Source organism: Gavia stellata, chromosome 4 (assembly GCF_030936135.1).
Source record: "Gavia stellata isolate bGavSte3 chromosome 4, bGavSte3.hap2, whole genome shotgun sequence".
Taxonomy (NCBI): Eukaryota; Metazoa; Chordata; class Aves; order Gaviiformes; family Gaviidae; genus Gavia; species Gavia stellata.
In genome coordinates this window covers 1,464,487-1,477,789 of record NC_082597.1, presented here as the reverse complement: position 1 = coordinate 1,477,789, position 13,303 = coordinate 1,464,487, and the positions used below count along the sequence as shown (strand labels likewise).

General features: G+C 59.2%; 1 protein-coding gene across 1 annotated transcript in view; it reads left to right on the top strand.

Moving 5' to 3' along the window:
* Positions 1 to 12,791, top strand: part of TNPO3 (transportin 3) — a 43,702-nt gene extending 30,911 nt beyond the window's left edge. The window contains exons 8-23 of the mRNA XM_059815961.1: positions 1,603 to 1,749; positions 2,423 to 2,530; positions 2,928 to 3,019; positions 4,363 to 4,502; positions 4,605 to 4,796; positions 6,119 to 6,210; positions 7,120 to 7,196; positions 7,496 to 7,556; positions 8,060 to 8,200; positions 9,190 to 9,306; positions 10,231 to 10,325; positions 10,551 to 10,707; positions 10,945 to 11,112; positions 11,293 to 11,405; positions 12,454 to 12,545; positions 12,711 to 12,791. Coding sequence (XP_059671944.1) covers positions 1,603 to 1,749; positions 2,423 to 2,530; positions 2,928 to 3,019; positions 4,363 to 4,502; positions 4,605 to 4,796; positions 6,119 to 6,210; positions 7,120 to 7,196; positions 7,496 to 7,556; positions 8,060 to 8,200; positions 9,190 to 9,306; positions 10,231 to 10,325; positions 10,551 to 10,707; positions 10,945 to 11,112; positions 11,293 to 11,405; positions 12,454 to 12,514 — 1,761 coding nt within the window. The 3' untranslated portion in view covers positions 12,515 to 12,545; positions 12,711 to 12,791. The remainder of the gene's footprint in view (positions 1 to 1,602; positions 1,750 to 2,422; positions 2,531 to 2,927; positions 3,020 to 4,362; positions 4,503 to 4,604; positions 4,797 to 6,118; positions 6,211 to 7,119; positions 7,197 to 7,495; positions 7,557 to 8,059; positions 8,201 to 9,189; positions 9,307 to 10,230; positions 10,326 to 10,550; positions 10,708 to 10,944; positions 11,113 to 11,292; positions 11,406 to 12,453; positions 12,546 to 12,710) is intronic.
* The last annotated feature ends 512 nt before the right edge of the window (positions 12,792 to 13,303 follow it).

Here is a 13,303-nt window from a genome sequence, read left to right as displayed (position 1 = left end):
TGGATTTCGCTAAATTCCCCACGACTCTCTGGGCTCGGCCGTCCAGCCAGTTTTTTACCCAGCGAAGAGTGCGCCTGTCCAAGCCATGAGCAGTCAGTTTCTCCAGGAGACAGTGTCGAAGGCTTTACTGAAGTCCAGGTAGACAACGTCGACAGCCTTTCCCTCATCCACGAGGCGGGTCACCTCGTCGTAGAAGATCAGGTTGGTCAAGCAGGACCTGCCTTTCATGAACCTGTGCTGACTGGGCCTGATCGCCTGGTTGTCCTGCACATGCCACGTGATGGCACTCAAGATGAGCCTCTCCGTAATCTTCCCCGGCACCGAGGTCAGGCTGACAGGCCTGTAGTTCCCCGGATCCTCCTTCCGACCCTTCCTGTAGATGGGCGTCACATTTGCTAACTTCCAGTCCACTGGCACCTCCCCGCTCAGCCAGGACTGCTGATAAATGGTGGAAAGTGGCTCGGTGAGCACCTCCGCCAGCTCCCTCAGCACCCTCGGGTGGATCCCATCCGGCCCCGTAGACCTGTGTCTGTGAATGAGCCAGTGCCCTCTCCAGGACTGGCTTTTCCAGAAGCTTTCAGAGCCTGAAAGTACCTCAGACCTGAGAACCGACAGGCGATTTAGCTAAGAAACAATGGCTGCTGCGATGAAACCCTCGGGGCCTTGTTTGCCACGGAAATTGCGGAGTAGCTGTGCTTCATCAGGTCTCTGTGCTGCTCCCTTGGGATTCGGTGACTCTTTTCCAGGTCTGTTAAGCTCAATCTCCCCTGGGCACAACCTTGTCCTGTGCCAGCAATGCTTAGGAGGAATCAAAGCTCTGCAGCTGCTCCTGAAAAAAATCTGCGCTCTTTTTTTCTGCAATAACCGCGCTTATAAAGAGACCGTAGGCTTTGGAGCAACGTCCCCTTCCAGCCTGAGCTGCTCTCTTGGAGGTGTTTGCTCCTCTCCGGGGTTGCTGTCCCCCTCGCATCGTCAGCCCAAGCCCGTGTGCACCCCGAGCCGGCCATCAGGGTGGTCAGACCGTTCAACGCACGGGCAGAGGCGGCGAGGATCGGCTCTAAGCGGGCAAACTCTTCCGCCGCCGTGGCTCTCTGGTGATGACAGCGTACCTGCAAGCGGCAAAATGCCCCGTAGCTTGTTGGGACAGGCTGGGAATCCAACATCTCCTGCTGCCTGAGCAAGGGCAGAGGGAGGGTACGAATGGCATCAGGGCCAGGGAGGTAAAAACTTATCGCTGGCGGATTTGGCTGACGTGAAATGTGGTGATGGCCGCGCTTTGAAGCAAGAGATGGTTCTTACGCTTCAATGTTAATTTTGCAGAGAAGAGGCTTTGCTTCTGAGGGCTGGTGACAGGTTTTCAGATTAACTCGGTGGGTTTCCAGTCCTTTACTAAGCGACAAGCAGCGGAGGAGATCGGGGAAGCTGGGGGAACCAGTCCGCATTCCATCGTCGCATGACGAAGCGGCACCGGTGGAAAGCTGTGGTACCCCCCCACGCTGCAGGCACCCCCCCAGAGAAGATTTCTCTGTCGGGAGCAGCAGCAGAGCAGAGTTAAAAAATGTTCCGTTGCTAATAAGACGCTGACTTTTTCTTTCTAAACAGGTGGTAGAAATTTCATTTAACTTCTGGTACAGACTGGGGGAGCACCTGTACAAGACAGATGATGCGGTCATCCACAGCATCTTCAAAGCCTACATCCAGCGCCTTCTCCACGCTCTGGCCAGACACTGCCAGCTCGACTCAGACCACGTAAGGCTGCCGTTGCTTTCTTTCCTCTGGAAGCAGCAGGACGGTCGGATGCGTCCGCCCTCACTGCCGCAAGCTGACGGCTCTCTGTAGCTGTGGGGCTCTACAGGTCATAGTTCTGCAGTTGCAGTAATTGCAGAGAGAGGATTGAGAGTAATTAAAATTGCTGTCTTAAACCTCTTTTCATTAAGTCGGTTCTTGTTCTAAGAGCGCTTTCTGGTGTCTAGTTGCTGCGGGGTGACCCTCTCCCGCCTCCCCTCAGGTGTTTCCCCTTTTGAGAGCTGCGGAGAGACGCGTTGTCCCCTGCTCGGGGGCGTTTTTGCTGGAATAAAGCTTGCACAACTCGCTAGCTGCGGTGCTGTCGTCTTCCTCCTTGAAGTCTGGGTTGCTTTATCCTTCTTCTGTCTCTGCCTCTGCTCCTCATCCCCTTGATTTCCATCCCTTCATCTGCGTGTCGGAGCGGGAATACACAGCGTGTGTCCAGGCTGTTAGCGTTCTCTTTGTGCACGGTTCTCCTTCAGATCCCCTTCAGTAGCTCGATCTGGGGAGAGGAGGGCAGGAATGATGGATCTCCCCTCTAAAATGGAATTGCTTGTCTTGTCCTAGCCATGGGTGAATGGGAATCCAGATTTCTCTGAGCTGCTCTCACCCTTTTGCTCTCCCTCATCTCTGTTAGGAGGGCGTCCCAGAGGAGACGGATGACTTTGGGGAGTTCCGGATGCGGGTCTCGGACCTGGTGAAAGACCTGATCTTCCTGGTGGGATCGGTGGAGTGTTTTGCTCAGGTGGGTTTGCGGGAGCATCACGAGGCAAAGTCGCATCCGTCGCTGTGCGGGGAGGTAGCCAAGTCCTGGTGGCCTTCGGGGTGGGCGGGAGGTGACACACATCATCTCCCCGTGCACAAGGAGGCAACCGTGTCTTGAAGTAGGTGGTGGGGACTGATCTGGGAGAAGCAGGAGGTCTCACGTTGAGGGGTGCTAGGTGGGGAATGGTACTCTGCTCCCAAAATAACGGGGTGATCTGTGGAACATGGGGCTTTCTGCAGGTCCACCCCTGGAGTCTGGTATTTCAGGTGTCGGAGGAGGTGAGGAGCGGGTGGCGATCTCGCCGGGTGGGATTCATGATCGCGTGCCCACGAGCTGTGTTTGTAGCTTCTTTTGTGACTGCTTCTCTTTCTTGCAGCTTTATGCGACTTTGAAGGACGGGAATCCACCCTGGGAGGTGACGGAAGCTGTCCTCTTCATCATGGCCTCCATAGCTAAGAGCGTCGACCAGTGAGTGTTGACCATCCCGCTCGGGTCTGTAAGGGCTGTGGGGTCAGGAGTTGCCTCCGAGTGAGTTTTGCAGAGACACCGAGAATATCCCAAGGATACTCCTAGGAACATGCTTTCTTCCCAGGCAGAAACGTTTAAAAACCACGCTTTATTTCAGGCAGTCCTCAGCGTACATGGTCTGTACCGCAGCAATGCGGTACCCCTTGCTGACGGAGCAGTTCTGTAGCCCAAGGGACTGAGGTCTCCACTTCCCGGCCAGGAATACGGGTCCAGGACGGAGCTGGGACTGCGTGAAGCAGTTGGACCTTCTCGGGTCTCCTCTCTGCCTGCCTGGGGACTTTAATGCCACACACTTGAGTTCGGCCCTGGTAAAATAGGATAAGGGTTTGTTTCCCCTTACTTTATCTCCTGAAAGCAAAGCATTTTGCCTAGGCTGCTTGTTTGGGATCCTTGTGCATCCAGAGTGGGAAGAGCCACCTTTTCCCAGATATCTTTAGGGAAGGTTAAATCGCTTTCTGGAAGCGCCTTTCCTCCCCGGTTAGCGGTAGTGGAAGCGGTGACAGCTAATGTCCAGGGCGGTGAGAGCGCGGTGAGTCTTCCTGCGTGCTGACAGCCGCGCTGATGCCGCGGGACAGCCCGGCTGGCCTTCGCCGGGCTGGGAGCGCCGTGCCTCCCTTTCCCGGGAGCCTGGGGGAGTCACCGCGTTTGCTATACGCTCGCTGGCTCCCGTTATCTATGTCAAGGCTGCTCTTGCTGGTTTTTATCTCCAGTTTTTATTTCTGCTTTGTTTCCGAGAGCGCCAGCCTCTCACAGCCTTGCACTGCTGGAGCACGGGGGAGCCCGCTCCCCACCAGCGTGTCCCACGAGGTTCTTGCTCGCCCCGTGCCTCCACCGAGCTTGTCTCCGCTCTTGCCGTGAGAGGGCAGACGGTGCCGTCCGCCGGGCGAGCCAGCCGGAGCCCTGCCACCGACGTGGGCTGCAGGGAGCCTGGGACTTGCCCGGTAGCACCCTCCCACACTGGGAACAGGCTTCTCTGGCTTTCTGCAGTCCCTGGAGGATTAATTAGCTTTGTTCTTGTGCCACGAGCGCTCTTACTGGAGGTATTTACCAAACAGAGCAGAAGAAACTAAAGCTGGAGGCTGCTGTGCATCTGGATCCCAGCTCCAACAGCCCTGAGCCCCCCACTAGCCCACGTCTCGGGTATCCAGCACGCCACGGCTGCAGGGTTTGCCTGGCTGATTCCAAGCGACATGGGAGTCGATCAGGTTCAATAAAACCAGATGCTCTGTGGAATTGGTCCAGGAGCCGCCTTGGAGCTAAGCTGGCTGCTTTTTCCCCCGCAGGGAGAACAACCCGACCCTGGTGGAGGTGCTGGAGGGGGTGGTTCGCCTCCCCGAGACGGTGCACACCGCCGTCCGCTACACCAGCATCGAGCTGGTGGGAGAGATGAGCGAGGTGGTGGACAGAAACCCGCAATTCCTGGGTGAGTCCCTCCTGCCACGCCGGCGCGGGACACGCCACCGCTCTGCCCTGCGGCCAGCCCGGTCCCCAGGACCCCTCCTCACCCCGGCTTTCTCCTCCGTAGATCCCGTGCTGGGTTATTTGATGAAAGGTCTGTGCGACAGGCGGCTGGCCTCGGCGGCGGCCAAAGCCATCCACAATATCTGCTCGGTATGCCGGGACCACATGGCTCAGCACTTTAACGGGCTGCTGGAGATAGCCCGTTCCCTCGACTCCTTCACGCTCTCTCCGGAGGCTGCTGTGGGGCTCCTAAAGGGTGCGTATGGAAAAGCTGCCGGTGGATTTTTTTTTGGGGGGGTCACTCACCACGGATGCTGCAACCCCATTTTCACATGGGTTTTTTTCTTAGACAAGAGTGTCTCTCGGTTTGCCCTGAGACACTCCACGTGTCCACATTTAGAGTCGCCTCAAGAGCTCGCGTGGGGCAGGAGGTAGAAAAAGATCCTCTATGGGTTTATAAGCTATCTCCATCCCTGCTTAGAACTTGAAATGCAGGAAGAAAACATTCAAAATGCTCACAGCCAAGTTAGCGACGGGTTACTGCTATATCTGAGCACGTGGGAATCGGCTGCTCTACGCATGCGGTGGAAAATTGCAGATATTTGTCATTTTTGAGGCAGTTTGGGCACAAGAATGTGGTTTTTCAACTCCAGCCTGCGGTTGGAGCATTCGCTTCTCACTAGGCTGTTGGGCATCGTCTGCCTCTTCAACCACGGCTGGTTTCGGGGAGGTGCAGGACTCGTGTCCGGGCCTCAGAGATTCCCGATGGATTCGGGTGCTTCTGAAACCTTTAGAAACGGAGCAGCTCTGGAGCTTGTGCAAAGGGAGCCTTACCACGGCTCTACAGTCAGGGTGTGCGACTAAAGAGACAAAACTCGTGGTTTTTTCACTTGTTTGCGCTCGCATACCGATGCAAGCAGCGTGAGCCACGCTTCCGAGGTGCTCCTCTCCCTGCCACAAAGTATTTTCTCCTCCTTCTTTAAAACAACGCCACGAATACATGAGCCGGGGAGAATTTTTTCCTCCCGGTGTTGTCGTCAGCCCCAGCCCTGTGGTCTGCTGGCAGCTCTGACGTGAGGTGTGTGTGTTCTCCTCCTGCCTTGGAGTGGGATGCTGTGATGTGGCAGCGGGGAGCGGCTCAAGCGCTCGTCTTCGTATTTCATTTCCGTGGGAGCCCTGAAATGCCTTAGCTGTGGGTCGAAAGAAACTTCCTCGGACCTCCTGGTGCTGCCGGGCAGGGGCGAGGACGTTGCGGGGACACGCCGGGGTGCCCAGATTCGCTCCTGATGTCCGTCTGCCTTCAGGTCATCCCTGTACTCCCACATGCCGGCATTCCTTCCTCCTTCCCGCCCCGCAGAAAGCATTTCGGTGTCTGGTTTAACCAAAGGGTCGGGTTCAAGCTGCAGAGAACCACCTCCCAGTCTCGGGAAGCAGTCCCTGCCTTTGCCCCGGAGCCGTTCCCTCTCCCTGCCTGCGCGCAGGCAGGGCCTGTTTGGGAACCTCGCTCGTGTTGTGTTTCATCGACCGCACTCCTACGCTGCATTCCTGCTCCTGAGCCTGTCTCCTCTTGCCTTTCAGGGACAGCCTTGGTCCTCGCCAGGCTCCCCTTGGAGAAGATAGCGGAATGCCTCAGCGAACTCTGTGCCGTACAAGTGATGGCGCTGAAGAAGGTACGTCCCGGTCGGAGCTGTGTTAACGTATTCCTTGTCCGTCACTGGTTCGGATTGGGATAGATCGGAGGCCATCGAGCTGCCCTGGCTCCGTCTTTGCCCGGTGGCTTGATCTGCTGCGGTGATTTGTGTGTCCTCAAAGCCAGGGGTGTATGAGGAGTCCAGGACCGAGACCGTACTTGTCCCGAACTCTCTCCTGGCTGAGAAACACCTAGCTGGTGGAGCGTGTGATGGGTTACACGGGAAGAAAACGGTCCCTAGAAATGAGTTTATGTGCCGGGAGCCAAAGAACCTTCCTGAACATACCTCGAATGCAGCAGGCAGCTTTCACCCCGCGTCTCCGGGATGGAGAACAAGGGAACTCGACTTCCCTGTGGGGCACGTGGCCCCAAAAGATCATGGTGGCCCTAGTGACCTTACCATGCAGATCCAGGATAACGGAGAGTAGAAATCTCCGAGGATGGCAGGAAGAGGGAGGGAAGCCTCAAGAAGGGGACGTGCACGTCCTCTGTTTTTTCAGGATGACCTGTAGCTGCACAAGAGTGGTTCTTGAGAGCTCCTCCTGCCAACACTGCCCGCTCCTAGCAGCTCCAACCCGTTGGTGGGCTTCTCTTCCACCTCGGACCCTGCTCCCTCCTCCCTCAGACCCCTTTGAGTAGGCTCTGAGTGCGGAGGAGACAAAAGGAGAAGCCGCTCGGAGCTTTCAGAGTAACCTATGTGGTGTGGCTGAGGCTAGGAGCTGCCTAGGTCCTAGGCAAGGTTTGCGGAGATGTCTGCTCCGCTTTGGCCCGAAGGGGATGTGAAAGAGCTGCTGGTGGGGTCTGGCATCCGGGCAGCGTTTATTCAGTCTTCGCTGGGAACGGGGCTGCCTGCGGTCCTGAAATCCCGTCGTTTTCCCTTGTTTTCTAGCTGCTCTCTCAGGAGCCAAGCAATGGCCTCTCCTCAGACCCTACTGTGCCCCTGGATCGACTCGCTGTCATATTTCGGTAAGGCAGGAGGGGCTGGGACAGCCTCTGCACGGCGTTGGTGAGCTCGCCAGTCGAAGCTGCTCACCCGGAGACTTAAAACCAAATCAGTTGCGGCTTGTTTCCCCCAGCCCCGAGAGGAACGGGCTGGAAGCTGCTTCTTCACCCAGTTCAGGGCTCTCCAGCCCCTCTGAGCCAGTTTCTGGTCTCCTTCCCGCAGCCTCGGCGGGCGCTGGCGGCTCCGACCCATTTCCTCGGATTTAAACACAAATCCAACTGTTTAGAAAAAAATTCCATTAACCCTTTGCTGCTTTTCACAGACACACCAACCCCATTGTAGAAAATGGACAGATCCATCCGTGCCAAAAAGTCATTCAGGAAGTAAGTGCCAGTGGGTCCGGATTTGGGGAAGGAATCTCTGCGGGGGGGATTGATGGGGGTGTCATTCCGAGCCATTGGTTCGGCTGCCATCCCCAGCTGCCGGGCAGACCCATGTGTCCGACGGCACCTCTGCCTGGGGCTGCGCGGCACAGGAGAGAGGAGCTGCTGGTGCAGCGCCTTCCCTCCTGGAAGCAGGGATCGGTGTTGGGGTTGGGATTTGGGTCTTCAAATCCCTGGAAGGGGACCTGGCTCTGGAAATATCCCGGGTGCTTTAATTTCCCTGCCCTTGTAATGTTTGTTAAGCCGCTCCGAGCTCTTCGCTCCTACGTAAAGCTAATTTACGCGTCCCGTAACGCAGGTGCTTCTTGTTTTCAGGACCCAAGTGGCGTCTGCCTGACAGTACAGGGATTTGGGGTGTTTTTCGGACAGGAGGGTGGTGTTGTGGCGGGGTACCCCGTGTCCCAGGTTCAGCTTTTAACCCCTTCGGTCTGTTCTGCGCTCAGATCTGGCCCGTGCTGTCGGAGACCCTGAACAAACACAGTGCCGATAACCGCATCGTGGAGCGGTGCTGCCGGTGCCTGCGCTTCGCCGTCCGCTGCGTGGGCAAAGGCTCCGCCGCCCTGCTGCAGCCGCTCGTCACGCAGGTACGGAGGCTGATGAGAAAACCCCCCCTCAACGCCTTTGTGGGGTCGCTGCGATCCCGGGCTTGGAGCTGTCATCGGAAAACGCTCGCTCGGTTCGCATCGGCAGGCAGGCGCGTCTCGTGGGCAGCTGCCGGCATGGGAAAGCGCCGCGGTAAATGCCGGCGGCCTCGGGAATTCCTACGTAAACCCTTGGGGAGTAGAGAGAGCCTTTGAACTGCGGGGAAGAGCTAAGCTCTGCCCGATTGATGCTCTGGAGGTTGTGGCAGCCCTGCAGTTGCGTCTGTAATTGGAAAGGTACGCGTGAAACTCCCCATCATGCGACTCCTCGAAGAGGTCGCTCTCAGCCTGATGTCAGGTGTCCCCTGCTCGGCTCGGTTCTTCCGCTGGGCTAAGGAAGGATCAGAAGCGAGGGGAAGCTGCGTTGGCTCTGGGAGCCGCAGCGTGGAGATGCTCCCGAGAGCGAGATCAGGCCTGAGCGAGCGCTTCAGGGTGTCCCCTGCCCGCCGTGGGGCTGGGGGAAGCTCTAGCAGGCTGGGACATCGTCTCGGCGCGCCAAGAGAGCGGCCCTTTCCCAGAGAGAAGGTGGGACTGTCGGGCAGATCCGGTGGGCAGCGTCCCTGGCTGGGATGGTGGGAGGTAACGAGCGTACGGCTTCACCCCTCCATGGCTCGCCTGTGGATCGGAGCTGGGGGCTACAGCCCCTCGCCCTCGGGAAGCCAGACAGGCCGTGCTCGTGGGGCGCAGCTGGTTCGGGGTCTCTGCGGTAGGTCCAGAGCTTTGGGAAGTGTGGGGCTGGCTGAGGAGATCCCCGGCCGTGGCAGGGGAGCTGCCAGGTTCCCGGACCAGATCCGACGTGCCCCTGCGAGCGGCACGCAGGGACTTCTCTGGAAACAGCCGCAGCGGTTTCTGCGCCGGACCCGCCGCCGCCTGCGGTGTTGGCGGCGGGCAGGCAGCGTTCGCGGTGCCAGGCGGTGCGTGTCTCCCCGCAGATGGTGAATGTCTACCGGGCGCACCAGCACTCCTGTTTCCTCTACCTGGGCAGCATCTTGGTGGACGAGTACGGCATGGAGGAGGGCTGCCGGCAGGGACTGCTCGACATGCTGCAGGTGGGTGCGGAGAGCCGACGGCTTTGGTTCCCACCTGTCTAAACCATGGAATCGTTTAGGTTGGAAAAGACCTTTAAGATCACCGAGTCCAACCGTTAACCTGACACTGCCAAGTCCACCACTAAATCATGTCCCCGAGCGCCTCATCCACACGTCTTTTAAATACCTCCAGGGATGGGCACTCAATCACTTCCCTGAGCAGCTTATTCCAGTGTCTGACAACCCTTTTGGTGAAGAAATATTTCCCAATATCCAATCTAAGCCTCCCCTGGCGCAACTTGGGGCCGTTTCCTCTTGTCCTGTCGCTTGTCACTTGGGAGAAGAGACCAGCACCCACCTCACCACAACCCCCTTTCAGGTAGTTGGAGAGAGCGATGAGGTCTCCCCTCAGCCTCCTCTTCTCCAGACTGAACACCCCCAGTTCCCTCAGCCGCTCCTCATCAGACTTGTGCTCCAGACCCCTCACCAGCTCCGTCGCCCTTCTTATTTCCGCGTGCTGGCGCAGTAACAACCCCCCTGCGCTCGTGGGGAAGGCTGTGCCGTGGGTGCCGGGAGGGTTTGCATGAAGCGGAGCGGTTTCTGCGCAAACCTAGGCTGGTCCCAGCGCCTCTCTGCTCTCAGCTACGTTGGTGGCTGGGTGAACAAAACCAAGGAGGAGAAGTTTTTGGTTAAAACAGAACTGGTGAGTGGCTTCTTGCTGGAGGAGCCGATGGTTGAGGAAGGCCTTGCTGCCTCGGGGCACGTATCCCGTCGGGAGGAGAGATCCAAACCTGCTCTTTCTGCTGCGATGGTGGCTGTCGGGGGGAGAAGCCAGGGTCTGATCCTCTCCGCTGTGGTCTGTGCTGGAAATCTCCCTGCAGAGAGAAGGGCGGTTTGAGATGTAATCATAGCTAATCGTTAATGGATCCCACAACCCTTCTCTAGGCGCTATGCATACCCACCTTCCAACTCCTAGAGCAGCCCAACGGCCTTCAGAACCACCCGGACACCGTGGACGACCTCTTCCGACTAGCAGCCAGGTACCTGCGCTCTCCTGTCGCCTTCTCCTGCTGCGCGAGGACACCCCCGACCCCTCTCTCCTTGTGGGGAGGGGTCCCCGCGCGCCCGTGGGAGCGCTCCCGTCTCCGTGGGCAGGTGGGAGAAGGCAGGGTCCCGCTTTCCCACCGGCGCACGGGGACGGGCAGGGTGCGGGGAAGCCGGGCAAGCGCCGGTAACGTCTGTCTGTCTGTCCTCTGCCTGGCCAGGTTTATCCAGCGCAGCCCCGTCACCTTGCTACGCAGCCAGGTGATGATCCCCATCCTGCAGTGGGCCATCGCCGCCACCACCCTGGATCACCGGGACGCCAACTGCAGCGTCATGAAGTTCCTGCGCGATCTCATCCACACCGGGGTGGCCAACGACGTGAGTGGGGTCGTTCCTCGTCGGGGGGGGTCTTCCTCCACGGAGTCGGGGGTGCCATCCGCATCGGTGTTTGTCACCGCGGTCCCCCGTGAGGGCTGTCCCGCTGCCGTAGCCAAGCCACCACGGTTACTCCACCGCTGCTGGCGGAGATGCTCTGGGAGTTGCTCCCGGAGCGAGGAGCAGCGTGTCCCTGTCCCCAGGCGCTGCTCACCACCCCCCCTCTCCTTCCTCCCGCAGCACGAGGAAGACTTCGAAGTGCGGAAGGAGCTCATCAACCAGGTGATGAACCAACTGGGCCAGCAGCTCGTCAACCAGCTGCTGCACACGTGCTGCTTCTGCCTGCCGCCGTACACCCTGCCCGACGTCGCCGAGGTGCTCTGGGAGATCATGCAGATCGACCGGCCGGTGAGAGGGCCGGGATGGCCCCCGAAAGGGCACGGAGTGGGGTCGGGCTTCACCCCTGAGCCGTCCCGGCGTGCACGTGGGGCCGCGGGGAGCCGAATCCCGTAGCCTCCCCCAAGCCAGGACGTGGAAGCTGGGTTTGGCTCCGCGTCCTGAGCTTCTCCCTTCTCTTGCTTCCTGCAGACGTTTTGTCGCTGGCTGGAGAACTCGCTGAAGGGTTTACCAAAGGAAACGACGGGAGGAGCCATCCAAGTCACACACAAACAGCTGACGGACTTCCACAAGCAGGTCACAAGGTGAGCGTGCCCCAGCGGGGCAGGGTGCGATGCCGGAAGCCAGGACAGCGACGGGCGGCACGCGGCCGCAGCTCCGGCGTTTCCCTTGCGAGCTCATCTCTGGGATGTGGCCTTTGCACCCTGCTTTCCTACAAGGCTCAGCCCTACCTGCTGCTTGCCACGGGTTGTCCTCCAGCAGCCCCAAAGCGTTTCTGCCAAGAGCCGAGCGCGCTGGTGGGACATCGCCTCCAGCCCCTGCCCATGAATCCGCTCGGATGTCTCATCCAGGGTGTTCCCAGTACAACACCGGCTGCGGAAAGCTTTGCTTTGGAAGGCTCCTGTTGCCTTTCCCATCACTGAACAGGTTTTTCTGCTCTCGCCTGAGCCCTGCGGAGCCACCATCCCTCCCCGCCGGGGCGCAGGCAGTTTGCGCAAGCCATCCTGCCGCCCTCCCTCCAGCTCCTTGGCCCTCTGAGTCACCGGCTCCCGGCCGCGCTGCTCCGACGGCCGCATCCTGCCCGGGCCTGCCGCTGCGGGCTGCGTCCGCTCCCGGGGCGAGAGCAGGATCAGCCCAGCAAGCTGCAGCCTGCCCCGGGCAGCCAGCTGCCAGCCGGTGCCCGCTGTCCTCCCCTCCGCCGCGCCGTTTCGGGGACATCGGCTGCTCAACCCGCAAACGCTCCCTCGCCCTCTGCCCGGCTCAGTCTCTGTGAGCAGCCGGCCCTGGAAAAATCCTGGAGCCCAGTCTCCTGCTGGGCTTGTCCCCGGGGACGGCTGGCTCTTCGCGTCCAGCCACTGCCGTAGCGGCACGCAGGTCCCCTCCAGGGACGGTCCTGGGGGCTGCCGAGCCCGTTTTGCCCCCACGGTTGCCCCTACATCTCCCCCAACATCTGGGAGCCGAGCTGCCGTGCTCCTGGCTCCCGCTCCCCACCGCCGTCGCGTGCCGGCAGGGCTGTGCTGGGCGGAGGGCATCTTCCCCGCTTCCCAAACGTCCCCCTGATGTCACCCCCTGATGTCACCCCCTGATGTCACCCCCTGATGTCACCCCCTGATGTCACCCCTTGTCTTGCAGCGCTGAGGAATGTAAACAAGTCTGCTGGGCTCTGAGGGACTTCACCCGCTTGTTCCGATAGCTCCTGCTCCGGCACGGCGCCCGTCTCCCAGGTAAGAGCCGGCCACGGGACTGCGACCGGCCGCAGGGACCGTCACCCTGCCCCACGGCGACGTTGGTGGGACCGTGGGGGGCTGTGACGCCGTGCGCCGTGGCCGCGCCGGCCCGGAGAGAGGCAGGTGGGAAGAAGGACGTGACCCCTCTCTCCCCCCTCCCAGGAATGTCTTTTAATTAGAAGACAGGAAACGAAGAAAACCAAGAATGTGTCCCACAATCAGCAAAGTTCATCGTGGCCGAGGGCTTTCACTCGCTCCAGCGCGTCCCGCCAGCCAGGAGAGCCGGGGCCGGCGCCGCCTGCGCGCGCGGGAGGACGGCTCGAGGATCCCGCTTTCCCGGCGGATTCGTTTCCCGAACATCGGCTACCGACGTAAGAAAACAAACCAACGGGGGAAAAAAAAAAAAAGCAAAACACAAAACAAAAAAACCAACACAAAACCAAACCACCGCCAAACACCGGAGGAAAACGGCTTTGCCCGGCAGCAAAACAAGACCGCCAAGTAGAAAACTTTCTGTGAAATGGAAAAAAACAAAAAAAACATGCATAAAAAAGAAATTGTTTCAGGAAAGACGGGGGTTTAAAATCGATTTAGTGAAACCCCGTGGCTGCAGGGTCTGCCCACCCTCCCGTCCCGGGCAGGAGCGGGGACGCGGCTCTGCCCTCCCCGAGCCCGTCCCCGAGAAGACGCAGGCGGGACGGACTGTTTAAATATATATATTATATTTCTTTTTTCTTCTTCGTTTTTAGTTTGGT